Source organism: Schistocerca serialis, chromosome 1, assembly GCF_023864345.2.
Source record: "Schistocerca serialis cubense isolate TAMUIC-IGC-003099 chromosome 1, iqSchSeri2.2, whole genome shotgun sequence".
NCBI lineage: Eukaryota > Metazoa > Arthropoda > Insecta > Orthoptera > Acrididae > Schistocerca > Schistocerca serialis.
The window spans coordinates 646,517,843-646,545,746 of record NC_064638.1 but is presented as its reverse complement, the minus strand read 5'-3'; the positions used below and the strand labels follow the sequence as shown (position 1 = coordinate 646,545,746).

The window sequence follows — 27,904 nt, the reverse complement described above, 5'->3', positions numbered from 1 at the left end:
TTTCATGAAAGCCGTTACACAATATTGTAGGAAACTGACAACCTGATCCATAATCTCTTGCACGAAATGTGTATTTTCGCAATTTGTTTTCAAAATTTCGTTGTGGGAATTACTGTGCCACAAATAAACTTTAATACATCCCAGATGTACATATCCTCTTGATAAAATGGAAAATATCTCACAATTACATATTTCAACGAGACTTACCTATAGATACTCGTATACAGCAGTGACACAGAGCATCCGAAGCATACAAATAATCAGCAGTGAGACCCAAGTGACCTGCATGTGATCTAGCAGTGCACTTTCAGTTATGCGACAATATTAATACAAGGGGAACTACAGCTCACAATAAATTTGTGCAACCATTAAAGAAATCTGCGCTTGCACCTGGGAATGCAGTATTGCATGAACTGTAGCTGTAGATTTATTTTCGTAACTGGTATTTCGTACTTCACGAAAGCCACTTACTTCATTTTTTGTCCATAGATTGTATTTCTCATGAGTGATACTTCTGTGATGTTTTGACTTCCTGTGCCGTCACTAGCTGAATGTTGTGGTCACAGATATAATTACTTTTTAACGTGAAGATGACCTAATAAGCCCAATGATAACCTGCAAATAAGTAAAAAATACATGTAGAAATTCGAAGACGTACGACTTCGTTCTACCAAATCACTAATGGATTGTAAGTTAATATTGCGCAGCAGTTGCGTAAAAGGATTGTGAACATGAGTTCCAACGTAATTAAAGTATTACTTGAGTAAGATTCACATGTTATAGAAATCAAGAAGAAAGTGCACCTGCAACCTAAGACATTACAGCGTGTCATTTAGTTCTAGTGAAACATCTTCTGTAGGAAAAAAGGATCTATGACATAACCTGTTATTAGCCTGCCCTGGTTGAAGTGATGAATAACGCGACCATTTTGCTAACTGTTTTCTCATCACTGTCTGATGCAGGCCCTACTGCTCTTCACTGTGGCGTCGCTAGCGGCGATGGCAGCGAGTGAAGCACCCTCCACCAGCTACGGAGCGCCCTTCCGCCAGCCTCAGCGTATCCAGACTCAGCCGCAGCAGCAGCCACAGGCATTCGCCCAGTCACAGGCGCAGCCATCATTCGCGGCTCCGCAGTCGTTCTCCGGATTCTCTGCGGCCCTCTTCCGTCCACAGTTCTTCATTCCCGCACAGGACTCCTCTCGCCTGACGGACATCTACCGCCTGCCCACGTTCACAACCTCTGCCCCCACCACCACAGAAGCTGCCACTACCACCACTGAGGCCCCTACCACGACTGTGGCTGCCCCATACAACGTAAGTGAAACTCTTGCTTCCAGTTGGCTTGTCGGCGGTAATCTAGTTTTATTTGATGTAAGCAGCCCTCGCCCTAATCACGTAATTTTTCTTATTAAGTTGCTCATTAACTGGATTACTTATTAAGGGTGTTTCCTGGTCTCGGAGTCTTGTATCATTATAATCTTCAACGCTTATACTGTAGAAAGTTACATTCTCATACAAATCCTTATTAACAAATAGAGACACATATGTTGAACACAACGTAAATAATTTTTGGCCAGTACACTGATGAACATGTGCAGCACAAACTGGCGGTCAAGATATCTCAAAGCGAACTGCGCAGCTAAACGGTTCGCACGACTAAAGATGAAGTATAGGTCTGCAATCAAAATTAAACATTACAGTATCAGAATTAAAGTGTGTATGGCGTGAACCTTGAAAATAAAATTTCGTGAAGTTTATTTCAAAATGGTGGCCGCTTGACCGCGTAGCTATTAAATTGACTTACGTGTTTGCTTCTGAATGCAAATAAACAACAAACATTATGAAAAATGTAATGTTGTTGAGGTTCACGCAAAAATTAAAAGTATCTGTTCCATTCAATCCAAAGCGGCAATCAGTTTCACGGTGTACCACTTTTTCTTTACTCATGCGAACCAGTCTAGAAAATGGTCTCTGGAAATGCACATTAAGGTTTAGAGTTCTATTTCTTTGTGTATAACATTATAAATTTTGAAATTACAATTAAACTACTGGCCCTGAGCCATTATTAAATCCTTCTCCTCGTCCAAGCTCTAATTTTCTCAAGTGCGAGTCTCTGTATCCACTGTTCTCGCCTTGACGCTGGTCTAGAGCAAGCCTTGGTGCCAATAACGAATCCTATGACTTTCATGGTGTGCAGGACACCCGTAAATGCGTCATTAAAAATGATCCACACCCAAATGTTATCAAGTGGACGTCTTTTATACTCGAAAACACGTGTTTGGACATAAACCACTACAAATGAACGCAGGCTTCATGATTGTTCTGCGTATAGACTCCACGGCATCTCTCCATCAATTTGTCGTGAGTTATATGTTTGTAAACGTATGAAATGGCGTTAATATTTTCAGTCATGGATTTTGATCAAAAGTATCCAGTATATCGTTACTGTCAACTTGCTTCCATTCCCATTAACGAGCAGAACTGTAATCGTGCTGCAGATTATCATTTACTGACCTATGACAAAGTGTAGCAATAACCGGTTTTTTCTCATCCCACTTTTGTCAATAGCATTTACTTGAGATACCCGGTGGGCAAGTACAACACCTATACCGATATTTTCTTCAGCGTAGAATGTTATGATAACTGTACTGAAAAAGAGGTAACGACTGCAACCACAAACGGCCCAAACACTGACGGCGGCTGCCTGAGCGTATGAGCCCCTGTCAAAACGTATTTTTAGGTATGCTGAATACTTTCAGTACAAAATCCTTTTGATAACACGTTGGTAATACTATAAGAAGGCAATATCTGCAAGCAGTAACAAAATGAAAATAAAAATATAAAGATGAAAGAAACTATTTCGAGGCTGAAATAATTTCCTTACTGCAGACTCCATTCCACAAGCTCTCTCACAGTGTACACTTGACTTTTTTTAGTATAGCACGTAATTACTTCATGTTGTTCTTAATTGACCCCCTCTTCTGCACGAACTCAGTCATCTCAAAATCAACGTACAAAATTCGGTCCATAAACGTCTTACTGTTAGAAGAAACAGCATACCGAATTCATTGAAACATCCATCAAGTGCTTTACGTTGCTTCCTTTGCTGACAGTACGGCAAGCCGGAGCTGCGAGAGGCGGAAGAGAGCGGCGTGTACTACGTGCTGCAGCCAGACGGCCGCCTGCAGCGCATCGCCTACGCCCACGGTCCCGCCCCCGTCTCCGCCGCCCCCAAGCAGCAGCAGCGCGCCGCCTCCAGTGAACTGTCTGCCCTGCAGCAGCCAGCGCTCACACCCAGCTACCTGGCGCGCTTCCAGTACCAGGACCTGCATCCTGCCGGCGCTCCCATCTACTCTTACAAGCAACCTGAGCTTGTGCGCATCAACTAGGCTACGAACCTGGTCTTTCCAGTTTCAGCATTAGAGCCTCTTTTGCTAAATGAATACTGTTTCATCATTTAAAGTTCTTCTTAGTGGCTGTCTATAATAGATTACAGTATGGAAACAGATGTTTCGCCAGCGTAGTCGGTCGTAATTACACTTACTGCCCTATGTGAATTTTATTGAACTTAATTGTCACTCAATTTTCTCCCAACTATGATGCGTATTTTGCACACTCAACAAATATAAGTATGCAGATTAATGAGGCGTTTGAGAAAAACTGAACTTTCATGTATCATATGCCAAAGTATTTGCTTTGTATCTGATCCCAGTAGAGACAAAGCGTTTTACAACATAAAGATGTATTTTCTACTTTTAGGCTGCAATTAACTTATCTTCAGTTTCTTTATTGTAACTCCATTCATTTCAAAGCTAATAATCGAAATAGACCATGTTACAATAAAGGGAACTGTTAATCATTTAACTACAGTTTGCAGTAAATTCTTTCTCCCAAATTATACTATTGCTTTTCCATGATTTCATCAACAATGCGAGTTTATTTTTCCAGTATACTTTGGAAGCTAGCAGAATTTCGAAATTTACTGTACCTCAAGCTGATATGAGGCATCAGGCCTCTGAAGATTCTGCTGTTCAGTTACTATTGTATGTTGCCAGTCATCAGTGTGCTAGAGCATTATGTACAGTATTATCTTCTACTATGTTTGTATGTAAGTTTTGTTTCTTGTTGAGTACTGATGTAGAATTTTATAACGTCAATAAAATATGTGCACATATAACCTACATTTTCATTCAACAAGTTTTTGTTTCTTCTCGCCTGTCCATTTCACCCAGCCAAACTTTATTTCCTCAGACTGAAAAGTAAACCAGATAACATATATGCACCTATATCTGGTGAGATTCTGCATAGTGAGTCTAGACGTTCAAAAGGATAAAGACATAGATAAGATTAGATTAGATTTACTTTAATTCCAATTGATCCGTTGTGAGTACGTCCTCCAGGATGTAGAACATGTCAGAAAAACAATAATACATGACAAATATTTACAACAGAAACAAATAAGCTAATGTACCTTCCACAGCTCCCAAGTGGAATAACTGTCATTATTTTTAATGAACATGTTTGATATCACAAATAATGTAGAAACTATCAGTATTACATTAAAATTTACTTTCGATGAACGGTTTTTCGTAATGGTTACCATTTAACTCCTTCATATTCTATATTTCACTTGTCAATTAACATATTATTTGTCTAAAATCAATCTGTATACTATTAGCCAGGTGTATAAGGTAAGTTTTGTTAGGTTGGTTTTACTGTAAGTCGAACGCTAGATGGTTTTTCGCTTCACTCGTCTATTCTCTGTTGCATATCCTTATTGCTGCTGAGTTATGGAATTAAAGTTGCATTTTATCAGCAAACAGGCATGCATATTTGACTTTCCTCCGACAGAGGCGCTTTATGATTGTACAATGTTTCATTTTCCATAATTCCGCTTACAATTTAATAAGCATTGTTTCAGTTAATTCAAGTCAATGTGCTGGCATCGTCAGAATTTAGTTGTAGTATTTCCAGGGTAATATCTTAATTAAGAGAGTAAATATCACTTCTTACACCTTAAGCTTCTTTCATGTTTCAGAAAATTCTTATTTGAAATGTTTCCTAGTTTTTTTCCTGAACACTTGTGTGCGAGACATTTCAATAAATATTTTTGATACAAATCATAGCGAATTCACATTATCGAAGTTACATTTTATCTCGACATACATAACATCAGGAATATTTTCGATATTTGCAAGTTACCGAAGATCACACATACAAGAGAATCTTTTCACCAGTTTGAAAGGAAGTATCGTTTCTTCTTTATGGTATTTACACTAGTCTCAATCTTTGTACAAGCAGTACATGAGATCGTTTCAAATTAATACAACTGTGGACTGGATGATGAAACGACAGTGAATATTACATATTTTTCAATTAAAAATTTAAATGAGAGGAGAGAGTGTATTTATCTTCAATTTTTTCTTCCTCGATGAAAGACCTTTAGTTATTAAAGAGGTTGTGATATGGAGTCTCCATGATTAACCTAGTCTCTGAGTGTTGAAAATCAAAGCCAGTTGTACAATATGATATCTGTGGACTTTAAAGTGAATTTTGTGGTGATTTAAGTGAGAATACAATATAAATTTCACATAGGTCTGATTGCTTTGGTGGACGTTGTACAAACAAAAGCAAAGATCGAAGTTCACAAACACAAAAAATGTTTACCAGTGGATATTGCGTGGAACGTTTGACAGACGCTCTTTAAGAACATCATCAGGCAGCAACTTAGGACATAGCGGAGATCAGAGGGATACCGTTTATGTCGCTTCCCCAATTTAAAGTAAATGATTTCTGTGGGAGAAAACATTCCTACTCGATGGATTGCTCCGTACTTGACAACTAAAAACAAGTAGGAGATATTCCTACCTTTCTGTTGTTGTGGTCTTCAGTCCAGAGAGTTGTTTGATGAAACTCTCCATGCCACTCTATCCTGGGCAAGCCTCTCAATCTCCAAATAACTACTGCATCATACATGCTTCTGAATCTGCTCAGCGTTTCCATCTGTTTGTGTCCCTCTACGATTTCTACCCTCCACCCTTCTCTCCAATACTAAATTGGTGATCGCTTGATGCTTCAGAAGATGTCCTACCAACCGATGCCATTTTCTAGTCAGGTTCTGCCATAAGTTCCTCTTCTCCACAATTCTATTCAGTATCTCCTCATTAGCTACATGATCTACCAATCTAAACTTCATTGCTACCTTACTGAATCAAAACTAAATGTTGGTGCTGAAGCGAGATTGTGTCATATAATTAGCTAGAGGGTTTGGTCTGAACTTAAAAAGACAGTCCACTGAGTGGAAAAGTTCTCACAGCATTTTATTAATTAATACCAAAAATATTGGCGAGTTAAATCAAATTTCCAATAAGGGATTGTTCACTGCCACTAGGTTGAATTCCATGTAAGTTCAAAGTCTTATCTCTGTGATTTATTACAACATCTTCACTCAAAACTTATGTAGAAGAAATTAAGAAATGTTACTCCAGTTCCTCGAGAGATCACCATGACTCATCAGCATATACAAATTGATACGTGTGTGCCATGGATGAGGAATGATACTCAAGGATCCTGTACGCTGAAGATGACTCCCTCAGCCTTATTCATTCCAAAAGGTGAAACAGTTTGATTACTGTTGTCTGTTTCCTGTGTCCAAAGAATTTCATACTACCAGTACCCAACGAAGTTAGTATGAAGAAATTAATTCAACACTACTGTAATAAGGCCTGAAGAAATACAGTCACGTAAACAAATACATAGCTAAGTTTTTAAAAACATTTAAGTTCTTCAGTATACAATTCATGCAAATTTATTTACTTATTTGCTTACTGCTTATTTGATGTGACTAGATTAGGGCCTTAAGGCCCCTACTACATCGACCAGGATCGACAGATACTAAAGATATAACAAAAAGATTAATAGGAATAAAAACAACAATTATAATAATACTAGCAATAGTAGTAGTAATAGCAGTGGCAATAAATTGACAATAAAAATAGTAATAATGATTATAATAATGGGTATTAAGAGTGATATTAGATAGCTCATTCGAATACGTATTTAGAGTAATAGAAGTGGAAGGGATAAAGAAAGGGGTGACATTTGAATTGACAGTGGCAATGGCTTCTAGGAAACAACAAAATTTAAATATAGCGCTCTGCCAAGATGGGGAAGTGGAAAGTGGTGAGGGAGGGGGAAACGGAAAGAGTGAGCTACAGACAAGTATATGGGAGCGATCACTACTGTAACTGAACGTGGGCCATTAATTGTCTTTTCAAGTTAAGAAGGAACTCAATTTCTCTGTTGTTTTTTTAAGGACTATTGTTACAATTTCGGGTTCCTGATACATCAAATGATTCTGCGCATAATCTCCTCATTCCTTACCTTATCAGTCCATCTTATTTTCTACATTCGTCTTCAGCACCGCATCTGAATTGCTTCGATTGTCTTCTGTTCCAGTTTTCCAATAGTCCATGTTTCACTACCAAACAACGCTGTAATCCAAACATACATACTCAAAAATTTCTGCCTCAGGTTAAGGCCTATGTTTGAAATTAGTACACATCTCTTGGCCAGGAATGCCCTTTTTGCCATGTCTAGTCTGCTGTTAATGTTCTCCTTGCTCCGTCCGTCATTGGTTATTTTGCTGCCTATGTCGGAGAATTCCTTAGCTTCATCTACTTCGTGGCCATCAATCCTGATGTTAAGTTTCTCGCTGTTCTCGTTTCTGCAACTTCTCATTACCTTCGTCTTTCATCGATTTACTTTCAATCCATATTATTTACTCATTAGACTGTTCATTCCATTTACCAGATGATGTAGTTCTTCATTACTTTCACACAGGACAGGAACGTCATCAGCGAATCTTATCATTGATGTCCCTTCACCTTGAATTTTAATTTCGCTCCTGAATCTTTTATTTATTTCCATCGTTGCTTCTTCGATGTAGAGATATAACAGTGGGGGCGAAAGACTACATCTTTCTCTTAGAGCCTTTTTAATCTGAGCACTTCGTTCATGGTCGTCCACTCTTGTTATTTCTCTTGGCCTTTGTACGTATTCTATATTACCTCCATTTTTCTCAGTATTTCGAACATCTTTTACCATTTTTCATTGTCCAGCGCTTTTTCCAGGTCGACAAAGCCTTTGAACGAGTGTTGATTTTTCTTTCATCTTGTTTCTATTACCAATCGCAACCTCAGACATGACTCTCTGGTACCTTTACCTTTTCTGAAGCCAAACCGATCGTCACCTAAGACATCCTTCATTTTCTTTTCCATTATTCGGTACCTTATTCATGTCAGAAAGTGAGATGCATAGCTGTTCGGCTAATTGTGCGATAATTCTCGCACTTGTCACCTCTTGCAGTCTTAGGAATTGTGTGGATGATATTTTGCCGAAGGTCAGATCGCATGTTGCCAGGCTCATACATTTTACACACCAACGTGAGCAGTCATTTTGTTGCCACTTCCCCCCCAAAATTTTAGAAACTCTGAGGGAATGTTCTCTATGCCTTCTGCCTTATTTGATGATAAGTGCTCCAGAGCTCTCATAAATTCTGATTCTAAAACTGGATCCCCTATCTCTTCTAAATCGACTCCTGTTTCTTCTTCCATCACGTCAGACAAATCTTTCGCCTCATAGAGGCATTCAATGTACTCTTCCCACCTATCTGCTCTCTCCTCTGCATTGAACACTGGAATTCCCGTTGCACTCTTGATGTTACCACCCTTCCTTTTAATTTCACCGAAGTTCGTTTTGATTTTCCTGTCTTCTGAGTCAGTCTACATCTACATCTACATCTACATGGTTACTCTGCAATTAACACTTAAGTGCCTGGAAGAGGTTTAATCGAACCATTTTCATATTACTTCTCTACCAGTCCACTCTCGAATGCCGCATGGGAACAAGGAACACCTACATCTTTCCGTTGAAGCTCTGATTTCTCTTATTTTATTATGATGATCATTTCTCCCTACTTAGGTATGTGTCAACAAAATATTTTCGCATTCGGAAGAGAAAGTTGGTGATTGAAATTTCGTAAAGAGATCTCGCCGCAAAGAAGACCGCTTTTGTTTCAGTGGCTGCCACCACAACTCGCTATCTTATCAGTGACACTCTCACCCCTATTGCGCTATAACACGAAACGAGCTGCCCTTCTTTGAACTTTTTCAATGTCCTGCGTCAATCCTACCTGGTAAGGATCCCACATCGCGCAGCAACATTCCATCAGAGGGCGGACAAGTATAATGTAGGCTGTCTCTTTAGTGGATTTGTGGCATCTTCTAAATGTTCTGCCAACAAAGCGCAGTCTTTGTTTCGCCTTCCCCACAGCATTATCTATGTGGTCTTTCCATTTTAAGTTGCTCGTAATTGTAATTCCTAGGTTGGGCGATTTATCGTATACCCAAAATTTATCGGATTCTTGTAGTACCCATGTGGATGACCTCTCATTTTTCTTTGTTTAGTGTCAATTGCCACTTTTCGCACCATACAGAAATTCTCTCTAGATCATTTTGTAATTGGAATTGATCGTCTGATGATTTTACTAGACGGTAAATTTCAGCGTCATTTGCAAACAATCTAAGGGGGCTGCTCAGATTGTCACCTAGATCATTTATTTAAATCAGGAACAGCAGTGGGGGTATGACACTACCTTGCGAAACGCCATATATCACTTCTGTTCTACTTGGTGATTTACCGTCTATCTCTACGAACTGTGACGTCTCTGAGGGGAAATCACGAATCCAGTCACACAACTGAGACGATACTCCATATGCATGCAAGTTGATTAATAGTCGCTTGTTAGAAACGGAATGAAAAGCCTGGAAATCTAGGAATGTGGAATCGATCTGAGATGCCTTGTGGACAACACTCATTACTTCACGGGAATAAAGAACTAGCTGCGTTGTACAAGAACGATATTTTGTGAATCCGTGTTGCTTAGGTACCAATAAGTCATTTTCTTCAAGCTGATTCGTAATGTTCGAGTACAGTATATGCTCCACAATCCTACTGCAAATTGAGGTCAGTGATATGGGTCTGTAATTAAATGGGTTATTCCTATTTCCTTTCCTGAGTATTGGTGTGACCCGTGCTACTTTCCAGGTTTTAGGAACAGACCTTTCGTCAAGTGAGCGGTTTTATATGACTGCTAAGAAAGGCGGTATTGTTTCTGTATACTCTGAAAGGAAACTGATTGGTATACCATCTGACCGGAAGATTTGCCTTTCTTAAGTGATCTGAGTTGTTTCGAAACACCCAAAATATCTACTTTTATGTCGCTCATGCTAACAGCTATTCTGGTTTCGAATTATGGAATATTTACTTTGTCTTGTTTCGTGAAGGAATTACGGAAATCTGTATTTAGTAACTCCGCTTCAGTGGCACCATCATCGGTAACATTTCCATCGCTATCCCGCAGTGACAGTATTGACTGTTTTTGCCACTGGTGTACCTTACATACTACCAGAAGCTCTTTGGGTATTCTACCATATTATGAGACGACGGTTCATCGTTGAAACTATTAAAATCATCTCCCATTGACGTCCCTCTCACAATTATTTCTTCTGCGATTTCTTCGCATTTATTTTGTAGCCATTTTGTGTGAGCTTCCCTTCACCTCCTATTTGTTTCATTCCTCAGCGACTTGTATTTATGTATTACTGAATGTCCCTGAACAGTTTTGTACTTCTTTCTCTCCCTGGATTAACTGCAGCCTTTTTTCTGTTACCCATGGTTTCTTCGCAGTTACCTGCTTTGTACATAGGTTTTTCTTTCCAACTTCAGTGATTGCCCTTTTCAGAGTGGTCCATTCCTCTTTAACTGTGCTACCTATCGAACCATTTCGTGTTGCTGTATCTATAGCCTTCTGTTACGGTTTTATTACATTTCATGTTCTACGGATATACGGGTGACACTTGCTTTGCTACGTGCGAGTGAAATGGCAACTGGAAACGTACTCTATGTAGAAATACGTAGGACAGTACAGTACAGTACAGTAAACTTCTGAACTGCACAAAGGTTAACCATGAAATTCTGGCTGCATGTCGGCGAAAGGCAGTGTCGCATCCACCGATACGCAAATGGTGCGAACGATTTGGCCAAAGCCGCACGTACGTGGATGATGCTGATCGGGAAAGAAGGCCATCGACATCGACCACAGATGTCTTTTCCTCATCTTGGTGAATGAACTGATATCTGTAGTCGCAAAACCACGACTTGCGACATAGGGCGGTGGGGTTTCGGGGTCTGCTGGATAGGTCATGAGTCCACTACACTCAACAGGTGGCTACGCGGGTAGCGGGGGTGTGTGGCGTGGACTGGGTGGTTTTTTAGGTTAGATGGCCTCGGCCAAGTACATTATTATTATTCTCGAATCAGAAACATACAAATTTACAGTAGCTATACACATCAATAAATATGTACATATATTTATATATATATACACAGATTTTATTTATATTACATATACCCAGTATTTTGCAACCTCCAAGGCGCTTGGAGTGGCTTGCAGGAGATCAATCTTCGTGCAGGATGTAGGGCACAAAAGGCACTGGAGCATGTGGCTTGTGGTTTGTTCTTGTCCACAATCACAGGACGTATTTTCTATTATGAAGCCCCAACTCTTCAGGTTGTCTCTGGATCGTCCAACTCCTGATCGTAATCTGTTTAAAGATTTCCACACCAGTCAGCTCTCGTTGTGTCCAGGTGGTAGTTCTTCAGCTTCTGGCGTCCAAACTTTATAGAAGCTCTCCTACGAACCGTGCAGAACTAGCACTCCTGAAAGAAAGGATATTGCGGAGACATGGCCTAGCCACAGCCTGGGGGATGTTTCCAGAATGAGATTTTCACTCTGCAGCGGAGTGTGCGCTGATATGAAACTTCCTGGCAGATTAAAACTGTGTACCCGACCGAGACTCGAACTCAGGACCTTTTCCACATTCTGGAAACATCCTCCAGGCTGTGGCTAAGCCATGTCTCCGCAATATCCTTTCTTTAAGGAGCGCTAGTTCTGCAAGGTTCGCAGGAGAGCTTCTGTAAAGTTTGGAAGGTAGGAGACGAGATACTGGCAGAAGTAAAGCTGTGAGTACCGGGCGTGAGTCGTGCTTCGGTAGCTCAGATGGTAGAGCACTTGCCCGCGAAAGGCAAAGGTCTCGAGTTCGTGTCTCGGTCGGGCACACAGTTTTAATCTGCCGGGAAGTTTCAGTCGGTATTTTAATTGTAAACTGTCGAAGCTGCGTTGGTAAAGTACCGGAAGTTCAAGCGCTGATAGAAAGCACCGAGGCTGAAATCGCTATAGGTACGAAAAGATGGCTGAAGCCAGAGATAAATTCTGCCGAAATACTTACAAAGGCACAGACGGTGTTTAGAAAGGATAGATTGCATGAAACCGGTGGTGGCGTGTTTGTCGCTGTTAGTAGTAGCTTATCATGTAGTGAAATAGAAGTTGATAGTTCCTGTGAAATATTATGGGTGGAGGTTACACTCAACAACCGAGCTAGGTTAATAATTGGCTCCTATTACCGACCTCCCGACTCAGCAGCATTAGTGGCAGAACAACTGAGAGAAAATCTGGAATACATTTCACATAAATTTCCTCAGCATGTTATAGTCTTAGGTGGAGATTTCAATTTACCAGATATAGACTGGGACACTCAGTTGTTTAGGACGAGTGGTACGGACAGAGCATCGAGTGACATTATATTGAGTGCACTATCCGAAAATTACCTCGAGCAATTAAAGAGAGAACCGACTCGTGGAGATAACATCTTGGACTTACTGCTAACAAACAGACCCGAACTATTCGACTCTGTAAGTGCAAAACAGGGAATCAGCGATAATAAGGCCGTTGCAGCATCCCTGAATTTGGAAGTAAATTGGATTATAAAAAAAGGGAGGAAGTTTTATCTGTTTAGCAAGAGTAATAGGAGGCAGATATCAGACTACCAAACAGATCAAAACGAAAATTTCTGTTCCGACACTGACAATGTTGAGAGTTTATGAAAAAAGTTCTAGGCAATCGTAAAATGCGTTTTAGAGAGGTACGTGCCGAGTAAAACTGTGAGGGACGGGAAAAACCCACCGTCGTTCAACAACAAAGTTAGGCAACTACTGTTAAAGCAAAGAGAGCTTCACTGCAAGTTTAAACGCAGCCAAAACCTCTCAGACAAACAGAAGCTAAACGATGTCAAAGTTAGCGTAAGGAGGGCTATGCGTGAAGCGTTCAGTGAATTCGAAAGTAAAATTCTATGTACCCACTTGACGGAAAATCCTAGGAAGTTCTGGTCTTACGTTAAATCAGTAAGTGGATCGAAACAGCATATCCAGACACTTTGGGATGATGATGGCATTGAAACAGAGGATGACACGCCTAAACCTGAAATACTAAACACCTTTTTCCAAAGCTGTTTCACAAAGGAAGACCGCACTGCAGTTCCTTCTCTAAATCACTGCACGAACGAAAAAATGGCTGACATCGAAATAAGTGTCCAAGGAGTAGAAAAGTAACTGAAATCACTCAACAGAGGAAAGTCCACGGGACCTCACGGGATACCAATTCGATTCTACACAGAGTACGCGAAAGAGCTTGCCACCCCTCCCCCCCTTCTAACAGCAGTGTACCGCAAGTCTCTAGAGGAACGGAAGGTTCCAAATGATCGGAAAAGAGCACAGGTAACCCCAGTTTTCAAGAAGGATTGTCAAGCATATGCGCAAAACTATAGGCCTATATCCCTGACATCGGTCTGTTGTAGAATTTTGGAACATGTTTTTTGCTCACGTAGGATGTCATTTCTGCAAAACCCAGAATCTACTCTGTAGGAATCAACATGGATTCTGGAAACAGCGATCGTGTGAGACCCAACTCGCCTTATTTGTTCATGAGACGCAGAAAATATTAGATACAGGCTCCCAGGTAGACGCCGTTTTCCTCCACTTCCGAAAGGCGTTAGATACAGTTACGCACTGTCGCCTTATAAACAAAGTAAGAGCCTACGGAATATCAGACCAGCTGTGTGGCTGGATTGAAAAGTTTTTAGCAAACAGAACACAGCATGTTGTTCTCAATGGAGAGACGTCTACAGACGTTAAAGTAACCTCTGGCGTGCCACAGGGGAGTGTTATGGGACCATTGCTTTTCACAATATATATAAGTGTCCTAGTAGATAGTGTCGAAAGTTCCATGCGGCTTTTCGCGGATGATGCTGTAGTATACAGAGAAGCTGCAGCATAAGAAAATTGCTCTGAAATGCAGGAAGATCTGCAGCGGATAGGCACTTGTTGCAGGGAGTGGCAACTGACTCTTAACATAGGCAAATGTAATGTACTGCGAATACATAGGAAGAAGGATCCTCTATAGTATGATTATATGATAGCGGAACAAACACTGGTAGCAGTTACTTCTGTAAAATATTTGGGAAGATGCGTACGGAACGATTTGAAGTGGAATGATCATATAAAATTAATTGTTGGTAAGGCGGGTGCCAGGTTGAGATTCATTGGGAGAGTCCTTATAAAATGTAGTTCTTCAACAAAGGAGGTGGCTTACAAACACTCGTTCGACCTATACTTGAGTGTTGCTCATTAGTGTGGGATCCATACCAGGTCGGGTTCACAGAGGAGATAAAGAAGATACAAAGAAGAGCAACGTGTTTCGTCACAGGGTTATTTGGTAAGCGTGATAGCGTTACGGAGATGCTTAGCAAACTCAAGTGGCAGACTCTGCAAGAGAGGCGCTCTGCATCGCGGTATAGCTTGCTGTCCAGGTTCCAAGAGGATGCGTTTCTGGATGAGGTATCGAATATATTGTTTCCCCCTACTTATACCTCCCGAGGAGATCAAGGATGAAACATTAGAGAGATTCGAGCGTGCACGGAGGCTTTCCGGCAGTCGTTCTTCCCGCGAACCACACGCGACTGGAACAGGAAAGGGAGATAATGACAGTGCACGTAGGGTGGCTTGCGGAGTATAAATGTAGATGTAGAAAGTGACTATTGCGAACACTGCTCAGCAGACGCGCATCTAATTAGGCATTAGCCATTGTCGCACAATTAACAACGAAATATGCACAAACTGCTACAGGAAAAGCTAGTGACGAACCTGCCGGGATACCGGTTCGATCCTGCACAGAGTAGATATTCAAAACAGTTTGCCCCGTCTTCTGTCAGTAGTGTGCCGTAGGTCTCTGGAGAAGCGAGGTGTTTCTTGTGATAGCAGAAAAAGCAGAGGTCATTCCTGTCTTCAGAAAGGGTCGTCGAACACATGAGAAAACCTTTGGCCTATATCACCGACGTCGCTCTGTTGTAGCATTTTGGGACGTGGTTTATGCTCGCATATTATGGTGTTTGAGGAGACCGTAAAACTCCTCAGTAGCAGTCAGCGTGGGTTCCGATAGCGATGATCGAGTGAAACACAGTCGCAGTCTGTTCGTCCACGAAGCACAGAAAGCAGTAAATACCGGCGTCCAGGTAGATGCCGCGTTCCTTGACTTCCGTGAGGCGTTCGATATGTTTCCGCGCTACCGAGGAGATATTTTTATTTTTAGATATTTATAAATATAGATTATATTATTTCTACAGTGAAAATGTAACGTTTTATGTAAACTACATAAATGTTAGAAATGTTAACGGAATTTAACAGCGGATATAAAAAGTTAGCAGCTTTCATATTGACTTTACATTTCCTTAGTTGGAACTTTATAGTTCAATTATGTTATTTATAGTTCAAAATACGTGAGTACGGAATACCAGATCAACTGTGTGATTCGACTGAGGAGTTTCTAGCACATAGAATACAACACGTCATTCTCAAACGAGGGAAATCTTCAGACTTGCCGGAACCTTCTAGTGCACTCAAACATAGTGTTACAGCGCACTACTATTCGCAGTATTTATACACAACATAGTACGAGGGCTATCCACATAGTACATTACGTTTTAGAATTAAAAATAAATAAAGTATTGGAAATTTTTATTATATACAGATGAAAGCCACACTTAAATACTACTTTTCTACATAGTTGCCATTTAAATTAAGGTATTTATCATAGCGATGGACGAGCTTGGAAATTCCTTCGTCGTAAAATTCGGCCGCCTGCGCCTTCAACCACGTGGTTACCTCTTCTTGGAGCTGTGCGTCGTCATCAAAACGCTGCATAGCCAACCACTTCTTCATTGCTGGGAATAAGTGGAATTCGCTCGGTGCCAGGTCGGGACTGTACGGCGGATGAGGAAACAACTCCCACTTTAAAGATTCGAGAACTTCACGAGTGGCATTTGCCGTGTGGGCCCGGGCGTTGTCGTGAATCAGCAAGACCTTTGAGCCCAACTTTCCCCTGCGCTTGTTTTGTATTGCTCTTCTGAGGTTGTGCAGAGTTTGGCAATACCTTTGAAAGTGCCTCTTTCCAGGATATCCACAAAAATGACACCTTTTCTGTCCCAAAAGGCAGTCGCATCACCTTCCTTGCCGACATTGTCTGCATGCATTTCTTGGGTTTTTGGGGGGGAATTTGTGTGCCCCCACTGCATTGACTGCAATTTTGACTCGCAGTTCACATTCTTAAACCATGTTTCGTCACCAGTAATGATGCGATCGAGTAATGAGTCGCCATCTTTCTCGTAAGCGTCCAAAAACGTGAACGCTGCAGCCATTCGCTGATTTTTGTGAATCTCTCTCAAGATTTTTGGTATCCATCTTGCACAAAACTTGTGGTAACCAAGCTTTTCGGTAGTGATTTCGTGCAAGAAACTTCGTGAAATTTGTGGAAAACTCATAGAGAGTTCCGTTATTGTGAAATTACGGTTTTCACGGACCGCGGCATGGACTTTTTCGACAAGTTCGGCAGTCACTATGCTGGGTCTTCCACTTCGCTCTTCGTCGTGAACGTTAGTTCGGCCATTTTTAAATTTTATGACCCGTTGACGCACTCCACCTTCAGTGATTATGTTGTCCCCATACACTTCACAAAGCTGCCGATAGATTTCTATCGGTGTACAGTTTTTTGCAGTCAGAAACCTTATTACAGCACGCACTTCACACTTCGCGGCATTTTCAATTAAAGCTGACATTTCAAACTGTCACAGTAACTCAACGGAGTACAGCACGAACCTCTCACAAGCACGGCAGGATGCCGACTGAGCGGCGGAACGCCATGACACCAAGATGGCCGCGCTAGCCCCGCCCCTAACGAACACAAACGAAAACGTAATGTACTTTGTGGATAGCCCTCGTAGATAACGTCGCAAGTTGCAAATTTCGCGGATGATGCTGTTGGGTACAGAGAAGTTGCTACGCTGGGAAACTGCAGGGAAATGAAGGGAAAGTTGCAGAGGAAATGCGCTTGTTGCAGGGAGAGGCAGCTGGCCTTTAACATAAACAAGTGTAGCGTACTGGGTATACATAGACAGAAAAGCCCAATAATGTTTTATTACAGGATTGCAGAACACCCACTGGAGACTGTCACGTCTTAACGTATTAGGAGTACGCGCATAGAGCAATGCAAAGTGGAACGATAAAGTGAAACTAATCGCAGGTGAGGCAGTCGCCAGGCTTATATTCAGTAGAAGAGCGCACAGGAAATTTAGTCAGGAAATGCGATACTTCACAGAAACCTCGCCCGACCGAGCCTTGAATATTGCTCTTCGGTATGGGATTCGTTTCAGTCAGGATTATCATAGAAGATTAAAGGAAGACCAGTGGGTGTCATTTAATAAAGATGTAGACGTCATTTGGATGATTCACCAATTCCAGTGGCAAGAGAGGCGTTCTGCATCGAAGCGTAATATACAGTTTAAGTTCCGATAGCGTATGTACCTACGTATAAACACCCCCCCCCCCCCAAAAAAAAATAAAAAAAACCATGCAGATATAATTAAGGAGATCCAGAATCGAGTCGGAGGCTTACCGGCAATCGTTCTTCGCTTCAGCCATTCGCGAGTGGAACAGGAAAGGAGACAGTGACAGTGTCTCACAATGTAACCCCCACCACACATTGCGACGTAGCTTACTCAGTATAGTTGTAGATGTAGATTAACACCACATAAGAGGCTGGAAGGATCATTACAGCGGAAATATTACAGTAGCAATATACCTCTAAGGAATATGCAAAACAGACTACTTGAACGTTAAGTATATTACGTTCGTAAAGATGAAAATATTAGCGGAAGATGAGATTAAATGACGGATTCCATCAAATAAGACTAAAGACTGACAAAAATTATAATACATGAATAATAATGATAACAATAATATAAGGTTCACTCAAAGGAAACCTGGTCAGTACGTCTTCTTGCTTTCGCTTGAGGCGGCACCATGTACCTGCGGGTATGGTGGCGCCATCTATTGGTACGAAGACTGACGCGCGTGCACCGTTTAAAGTTTCATAGCGCCAGTGTGGTTTCACGCTGAAGAGATGGTGGTCACACATGTTATCGTCCACTACCGAACATGCATGTGTGTAAGCAGAAAAAACGAGGAGTGATTCGATTTTTGGCGAAGGAGGTAGTTGGAGGTCGTGAAATGTATCGGCGGGTGAAGGCTGCAAACGGTGAATACAGTCTGAGTCGTTCAAGTGTTGTGGAATGGCGCAAACGATTCTTTGAGGGGCGCGAGTCACTGGAAGACGATGCTCGTCCTGGACAGGCTCATCGTCTCTTCACACCGGAAATGGTTCCGGAAGTCAATGCTTTAGTCTTGGACAATGGCAGAATCACGGTGGACGAGAGCCATCGGTTACTGGGTATTAGCGTGGGCACCGTCCACACCATAATGCATCAACACTTGAACTTCCGAAAAATCTGTGCGCAGTGGGTTCCCCACTAAATGACCGCCGAACAGCGCAATACTTGAACGGCGGAGTCTTTGAGTCATCTGCAGCGTTCTGTCCCGTATTATCATAGATGACGAAACATGGTGTCATCATCTTGAACCGGAAAACAAGCGTCAGAGTAAGCAGTGGAAACATGCGTCCTCACCATCTCCAAAGACATCAATGGCCGTGCACACCAGCTCTGCTAAGATCACGATGTCCTCCTTTTTTTTTTTTACCACAAGGGCCCATTGCTTGTCGAGTTCCTGGAACAGGAACCACCATCAATTGCCCAGCGTTATCAAGCCGCTTTACAGAACCTTAGACGAATCATCAGGTCGAAACGCCGAGGCAAGTTGTCCAATGGCGTTGTCCTTCTGCATGATAATGCCCGCCCATGCACGGACAATGCGGTGAAGATGACATTGCAGCAGTTTTGGTGGGAAACGCTGGAACACCCACCGTACAGTCCCCGACCTTTCACCGTGTGACTTTTGTGTGTTTGGACCTCTAAGGCAAGCAATTCGTGGACATCGATTCGCAACGGACGACGAAGTGTGTCACAGGGACCAGGCGTGGATCCGACAGCAGCCTATTAGCCTCTTCAAGGACGGAATCGACCGGTTAGTGTCGCAATGGGATAAATGTGCCAACAGTTTTGGCGACTATTTTTGAGTATGTATACTGTTTATAGTACATTTCTGAGTTAATAAAATCGTAACTGTTACCTTACACTAGTTCAAAAAATGGTTCAAATGGCTCTGAGCACTATGGGACTTTACATCCATGGTCATCAGTCCCATAGAACTTAGAACTAATTAAACCTAACTAACCTAAGGACATCACACACATCCATGCACGAGACAGGATTCGAAACTGCGACCGTAGTGGTCACGCGGTTCCATACTGAAGAGTCTAGAACCGCACGGTCGCACCGGCCGGCCCTTACTCTAGTGACTGGGTTTCATTTAAATGCCCCTTATAATAATAAATGAGCATGAAGGTAATAAGAATAATTTTTTTCACAACCAGAATAAAAGGTATATGTCAGGACCAGTTGACCTGTAACAGCCTGAGGCCGTGGCGCGAGGCCGCGCGTTACTTGCGTCAGCCGCTGTACGCGAATGAGGAGCTCGCCCATGGCGTCACTCCAGCAGAGCCACTGGGCGCTCCGTCCCCATAAATAGCACGTTGCCCACAGCAGTAGCCCATCAGTATGTGCTGTAAGCACAGTGAGATATAATGCAGGAGAGATCCTCATCATCTGCAGCTCATCCCTCCATGAACTCATCTCTCCATGAACCATTCGCTATCGTGGAGACGTTTTATTAACACGAAAATTTCTGACAAGGCTGAGGTACAAATCTCTGTGAAAACTATCACATTAGAGTTTAGATAGGGGAAGGAGTATCATCGGTTTGCTCGCGGGCAACGCTGTTGCCTAGAACAAAAATATATCAGTTAGACGATGGGAAGAAAATGCATAATACGTGAAAAATTTCTACTTGCTGTACTGATTTAGATTTTTCGTGATATTTACAGAACGCGTAAGAAGAACGTCGGGATCGTTGTTAGAAATATCACGGCTCAAATCGTTATCGATGTTCTAACGCGCTCTTGGCCTTATCTTCGACGTGGATTTAAACCCTACCTTTCTTTCCCTTTTTGTATGGAGCTAAATGCCAAATCCTATAAGAATGGGAAGGGATTTGTAGTATTCGGTTAAAAGATTAATGGCGAATATCTGGAGCTCGTGACAAAGTTTCATGAAGAGAGAAAAATATGTAAACTTCTTAGCAGGTAGAACGAACGGCCGAATTACGCTTGTTGGAAGGGTTCTTCAGAAGTCTGCTCACTGTGTAAAGAGAATCGTGTACAAGATATTCTGTGCGACGAGGGCTAAAGTAACCGTCGCAGCATGGGGTAGCCGCGCGGTGTAAGGCGCCATGTCACGAATTGCTCGGCCTCTTCCACTGGAGGTTCGAGTCCACCCTCGGGCATGGGTGTGTGTGTTGTCCTCAGCGTGAGTTAGTTTTAGTAGTGTGTAAGTCTAGGGACCGTTGACCTCAGCAGTCAGGTCCCTTAGGAATTCACATAGCTACAGTCTGGTATATGACATACCAAAGTCTCAGAAGCAAGCACACAGAACTTAGGACTAGAATATTTAGAAGAAAGGATATGTTGTTTTCGTTTATCTCCACTGGATAAATCAAGACACCTGCTATTCGAGGGTGATTTTGTGACCATTCTGTTGCCATGATATCTAGCGTATGGGTAGAATGAGATGAAGGAGATTACGGCGCAAGAAGAGCAATATAATTAATCATTTGTTCCTAACTCAAAACGCCCATAGTAAATATATAAAGTGACTAATATTGTTACGAAGACGAAATACCCTCTGCTGTCCTACTCATCATGAATTGCACAGTACATACAGGTATGTTACTGTAATGTAGTCATAAAGTTAGCCGTTTGTATTGCAATTCCTGCAATGCCTATTTGACGTAAGACAATAAACAGAACAAGTGGCTCTTTTGTACACTTTGTACAGCTGCTGCAGGCGGAGCATATCACTGGATTTGGAAGCGGAAGTGCTCTGACGATCCAAAACATTATGACCACCTGCTTAATAGCTTGTTCGGTCATCTTTAGAACGAAATATATCACTGATACGGCGTGCAGGGATTCGACAGTTTATTGGTAAATTTGAGGATGTATGTGCCATTAGATGTATATCCACAGGTCATGTAATTCGCGTAAATAAACGACCGCTGGCATGAGAACGCAGTGATGGCGCCCCAAAGCGACCCGGATACGTTCCATAGAATTTTCATGAGGTGAATTTGGATACCGAGATATCAAACTGAGTTCACTATAATGCACCAAAAACCACTGTAGCACAGTTACCCGTCCGGGACACCGACAAGTATACTGCTGGATGGCGGCATCGCCGCCGGGGATGACATCAGGCATCGAAGGGAAGCAGGTGGTTCGCAGCTGTCAGCATGCCTTCGATTGCTACCAGAGGTCCCACGCCGCCGCAGGAGAATGTTGCCACAGCATAATACTGCTCCCACCAGACTGCGTCCGTGGCGCGCGGCACCCGCTTTTCACCTCGCCCACATGGTTGGTGGAGATGGCCACCGATTTAGTGTGGCAAAAATGTGATTCACCCGTAGAGCCGACACTTTTCCGTTGACCGACAATCGAATTCCGATGGCTCCGTGCCCACTGCGGTCGTAGCTGATGATGTCGTTGCGTCAACTTATGAGGACCTAGGGGTGGTCTGCTACGGAAACACGAGCATTGTGGTCTTTCACCGTGCCACAGACCACCATCAGTGCTACTTTACAGAGCAGTCAAGCCTCCGAACCCCACGTGCTATCAAGAGTCGTGGACATCCAACCATACAGCACCTAGTGGTTGTTTTACTGTCCTACCTCTTCCCGTAGGTGCTCACGACAGTAGCACGCGGACATTCGAGCAGATCCACCGTTTTCGTGATACCCGTTCACAGGCTCTGCGAAGTAATAATCTGCCCGAGTATCATATCTTAATGAATTTCCCCATTTGCAGATCACATATTCCCTAGGGTGATCCCCCTTGCGTGACTGCTCCTCTTACATACTCTTCTTACCGTGTCACGTGTCCGAAACGTCAATAGGAGGCATTCAACGTCGCGGTGGGCAGTGGTCGTAATGTTTGGCTGACTAGGGTATATCTCATCAAGAAACAGCATTAGAAGTCAAATACATTACGTCTCATATCAAAATTGTCTCCTTTCTCTGCTCTACTCTGTGGTATAACTTCTACTGCATTATTTCTCTCGTAGATTGTGATCACTATAAGAGAGCAACTGCTAGTACTGGTGTCGGGATATCTGCAGATCAAATGAATAGTGGGGCGCACTCCAGAGGGTAGGAGACCTAAATATATTTGTGTAGTAAAATACCAACTACTATTAATCTTTCGCTTTCAGTAACTTTCAGAATGCTGTTTCGAAGTGTGCTAACAATAAAAAGGAGAAATTAGCCTATGTGATAGCGATAAATACTCTGCCTGTGACTGTACTTCCAACAAATCAAATCCATCATATTACTTTCCCATTTTTAAATTAATTTATAATACTGCAAAAGCAAAATTTATGATTGACTCAACTGGAGAACGAATCAAGATTTAGAAAAGAACACCCCTATATCTGACTACACCAAGGGAAAAGTGTGGAACAGATTGAGGTGAAAATGCCCAGTAATAGTATCATTCAGCTTATTCAAATTAGGGTTACTCCTCTACGATACCAGTTACCATAACAGAATGACCGAGAACATAGGCCTACACGCAGCGGGCAGTGATGACAATAAGATATTTTATGCATTCATTACGGATGATCTCGTTGGCGGATTGATCAGCATGAACACATGCTCCCTGCTCGGAAAGACAAGAATTTGGTATATTCCTTAACACAGTTGTAGAAACAAATGTCTCTGAAGCACAAATGGGAATATTGACAATATACGTCTTCTCTCTGGGATATATACAAGTACTTTCATTTTTCTACAAACGTTACTTCCCCGTATTACAGCGTGAAAGCAGTATGTTAATATTTCAAGAAATTTTTTGTGGCAATCATAATTTTCAATAGCACAAAATGAAAAACCCAGAAGCTGATATTAGACTTTGTAGAAATGTGTTATTCAGTTATTAAGTACTTGTAAAACATGCTTAGATAATGATTAATATCTGTTAAACAGCAACCTAACTTCTGCAGTGTTTCCAGTTGCAGTTTTCTTCATTCCATGAAAGAAAACTGCTTTATCTACCGCCATAGGCGACTTCTGTCCGAAAGAGTTTTGATCGTTGGTCCCAGTTAAACACTCTCGCGAGTCATCTAAAAGGTTGTCTTATATAAAGGCTGAAACTAACTTAATCTTCGTATATCCATATTTAAACTGGATGATGGAGGGACATTAGCTGGCATAAATTTTATTAATAATGAAACTCCTCCAACTGTACTTAAGATTTCATATTTATTTGGCTATAGTGTCGACGCTGCGTCAACGCCATCTTCAGGCTGTATATAACACACCATAAATAAAACAAACAATGTGAGCCATCGGTAGTCTGTCAGCTATTGTACAAAATAAATTTATTATAAACATATTATATAAAGGATGGCTTCATTAAAAGTAGTTACATCTCTTTCATTTTCATTAAGATGCAATTTACCTTGAAATTAACCATTTGTATGGAACAAACAAGTACAAATGAGGTTATATATACACCGTTATTTCCATTGCAGATAAATACCAGACATTTGAATAAAGTGGGGCTATATATAAGTCTAGGTGACAAGCCGTTTCTCTTAGATATAATAATATAGGCATGAAACAGTACTAAAATTGTGTTAAAAGCGAATAATAACACCCTAAATCCTTCTTCGTGTGCACAATTTAACTAACAGGAAGGAAAATATGCATTGCCAATCAGACATGTGTAAGGTATGATTCCATTGTTTACAAAGAGTGAAAGGTGGGAAAGATGGAAAGAAGTTACGTTTGCATAACACTCTATCGTCATCACTATAAAGTAACAAAGTGAAATAGGTTACTTAAACGACATCATTCATAAAGATACGAAGCAAAAGTGAGTAGGAACTGGAAGAATGGTATGGAACCCAGTTAATATATTAAAAGGTAGTCAGTGGTGTAAAATAAATACTCATGAGTCAATTCCTGAATCTACTCATTCCAACAAGAGAAATGTAAGCTACCATGCCACCAAAATGTACCATTTCAATGTCGGTGCCTCATTTATGGCCGTAAAGCAGGTCTAAAATAATCTTATAGGCCTGCATTAGCAAAAGAACGATCAGGTACGTAACAGTACTCCAAATAGAAGTAAACAGGGTGTTGTTAGTCAAAACAGCTCGTCACATATGTAAAATACTTGTAGGTCCTCTAATAAGTAATTACTAAAGAAGAGTACACAGTAAGATATACAAAGTATAACTGTCGTATTGTTAAACGTAATCTAGTCATGTGTTGACATAAGTCAACAACAACCATTGAAACGCCGTATCACCCACTTACTTGGACAACTAAAGCCTAACATTTATATCATCACTATACCATAAGTACTTACTCATTTCTCCTATCCTTATAAACGCGTTCTTGTATAAAATTACTAGTTTAAACATATTGACTATCCACTCATTTACGAGAACGATCATGAGAGTGGGGGCTAAAACTATTCTGAGTAAAAAGCCCATCAAATGATTAGGATAAAACTGGAATATAGCACTGACTCGTATAAATGAAAGATGATGATGTGTCAAGTATACATTGTGTCTAAGGGAGGCTTGTTCTTTTATCAAAGTGACAACATGGTGACCTCTGTAGTACATATAAACGAGTACATGATATGAACTACTTGTCTTGTAATCAATACTACACGGTAAAATCTTCACACTGGGAGAACAAATCCATATATATGAGATCTAGAGCCAAAATTCCGTATATAAGACAGATAACCGTAAAACTCCTTCTTAATGAATGGTATAATGGTTACCAGACTTCCGGTAACCGTTAACAGGACATATCTCGCGATAAGGCATGATGTGATCGAAGGAATAATGTCAGTCATATTACAACAATAAATTTGTAAAGATCAATGATATTATTTATCCATATTAACGAAGAAACAAATTCAAAGCGATGGGTTATTTACTCCTCATACTATGGACGTTAATGTTCTATACTCTATGTCAAAGGCTACAAGAAGTAGTAGTTCAAATTGCAAAGACGCCTACTGGTCAAAGAATTTTGAGTCCAATAACACAATCGTTATTATTGTGCAATAATAATGTAACAGAACACATCAGCATCATTGTATCATCACCACACTACAACTAGAATCTCTTACATTGTTTACCCATAGGAGAAATATAGTCTTCTTTTCTCTGGTGAGGATGTCGTTAGTGTCAAAAATGGTTCAAAGCACTAAGGGACTTAACACCTGAGGTCAGCAGTCCCCTAGACTTAGAAGTACTTAAACCTAAGTACACCACACACATCCATGCCCGAGGCAGGAGTCTAACCTGCGACCGCAGCAGCAGCGCGGTTCCGGACTGAAGCGCCTAGAACCGCTCGGTCACTGGAGTAGTTTCATTATTAATAGAAACTAATTTTACTCCTGTATTTAAAATGCCCTTTTTTCAGAAATAAATTCCTCTTTAATTAAATTTTTAAATGTCTACACAGCGAAGAAAGACTCCCTGAGACAAATTGCGCAGCTTACTATGTTCTTCTTGAAGATAATTAAGGTGAAGGATTTCTCTGAAGTATTTCTAGCCGTTTAGTCCCGGCGGAATGCAGGTAGTAATGCTGGCTCTCACCATGGCGGCGCTGGCGGCAGGGGAGGAGCCCTCCAGCAGCTGTGGGACGTCCCTACGCCAGTCTCAGGGCCTCCAGACTCAGCCGCAGGTCTTCGCCCAGTCACGCGCTCAGTCGGCGATCACAACTCCTCTCTCTTTCTCACCACTCTCTGTGGCCACCATCTAACCAGAGTCCTTCATTTCCGCACCGAATCCTTCAAGCCTGTCGCATCGCTGCCGCCTGCCTTCTTTCCCAAGCTCTGTCTCCACCTCAGAGACTGCAGCCTTCACTGCCGACACTCGCATCACTACTGCAGCTGCTCCTTACAACGCAGGTACGCCTCTTATTTTCATTCTGCTCGCCGCCAGAAAAAGAAACACAGTGTATGAAGTAAATGTGTCTGTCCATCTCTATATCATTATCTAGTAGCAGACCGACACTTAATAGCATTGAATATTGACCGAAGAGCCAAAGAAACTGGTACACTTGGCTAATACCGTGTAGGGCACCCGTGAGCGCGCGCAAGTGCCGCAACACGATATGACATGGATTCCACTAATGCCTGCAATAGTACTGCAGCGAACTGACTCCATGAACCTTGCAGGGCTGTCCATAAATCCTTAAGGCTAGGAGTATGTGGAGATCTCTTGTGAATTGCACTTGCAAGGCATCACAGATATGCTCAACAATTTTCACGTCTGGTGAGTTTGGAGGCCATCGGAATAGTTTAAACTCAGAAAAGTGTTCCCGGAGCCACTCTGAATCCATTCTGGACGTGTGGCGCGTCGCTTTGTTCTGCTGCAATTGCCCAAGTCCGTCGGAATGCCCAATGGACATGAGTGGATGCAATGATCAGACAGGATACTTACGTACTTTTCACCTGTCACAGCCGTATCTAGACGTATGATGGGTCTCATATATCTCCAGCTTCACACGCCTCACAACATTACAGAGCCGGCCGCGGTGGTCTCGCGGTTCTAGGCGCGCAGTCCGGAACCGTGTGACTGCTACGGTCGCAGGTTCGAATCCTGCCTCGGGCATGGATGTGTGTGATGTCCTTAGGTTAGTTAGGTTTAAGTAGTTCTAAGTTCTAGGGGACTGATGACCACAGGTGTTAAGTCCCATAGTGCTCAGAGCCATTTGAACCATTTTTTTTTAACATTACAGAACCTCCAGCAGCGTGAACAGTCCCCTGCCGATATGCAAGGAGGTTGTCTGCATACCCATACACGTCCGTCGGCTCGATACAATTTGAAACGAGGCAACATGTTTCTAGTCATCAACAGTCCAACTCAGGCGAGCCGAAAGGCTTGTGATGTGCATTCATCAAGGGTATACGATTGGGCCTTCGGCTCTGAAAGCCCGTATCGACGATATTTCATTAAATGATTCGCACGCTGACACTTCTTGATGGCCCAGCATTGAAATCTGTAGCAATCTTCTGAAGAGTTACACTTCTGTCACGTTGAACGGTTCTCTTCAGTCGTCGTTGGTCCCGTTCTTGCAGGATCTTTCTCCGGACGCAGCGATGTCCGGGATTTGATGTTTTACCGGATTCCTAATATTCACGATACACTCGTGAAATGGTCGTACGGGAAAATCCCCACTTCATCGTTACGTCGGAGATGCAGTGGTCCACCGCTCGTGCGCCGACTATAACACCACGTTCAAACTCACTTAAATATTGATGACCTGCTATTGTAGGAGCAGTAACCGATCTATCAACT

General features: G+C 41.9%; 1 protein-coding gene across 2 annotated transcripts in view; it reads left to right on the top strand.

Annotated features, from left to right (window-relative positions):
• Positions 1-27,904, top strand: part of LOC126478878 (uncharacterized) — a 62,453-nt gene that overhangs the window by 1,642 nt on the left and 32,907 nt on the right. Inside the window, exons 2-3 of one of the 2 annotated variants that reach the window (XM_050103738.1) lie at positions 963-1,313; positions 3,113-3,195. In XM_050103738.1, the coding sequence (XP_049959695.1) occupies positions 963-1,313; positions 3,113-3,195 (434 nt within the window). Of the gene's footprint in view, positions 1-962; positions 1,314-3,112; positions 3,326-27,904 lie in introns of both variants that reach the window. The other variant, XM_050103737.1, reaches the window with a different exon arrangement.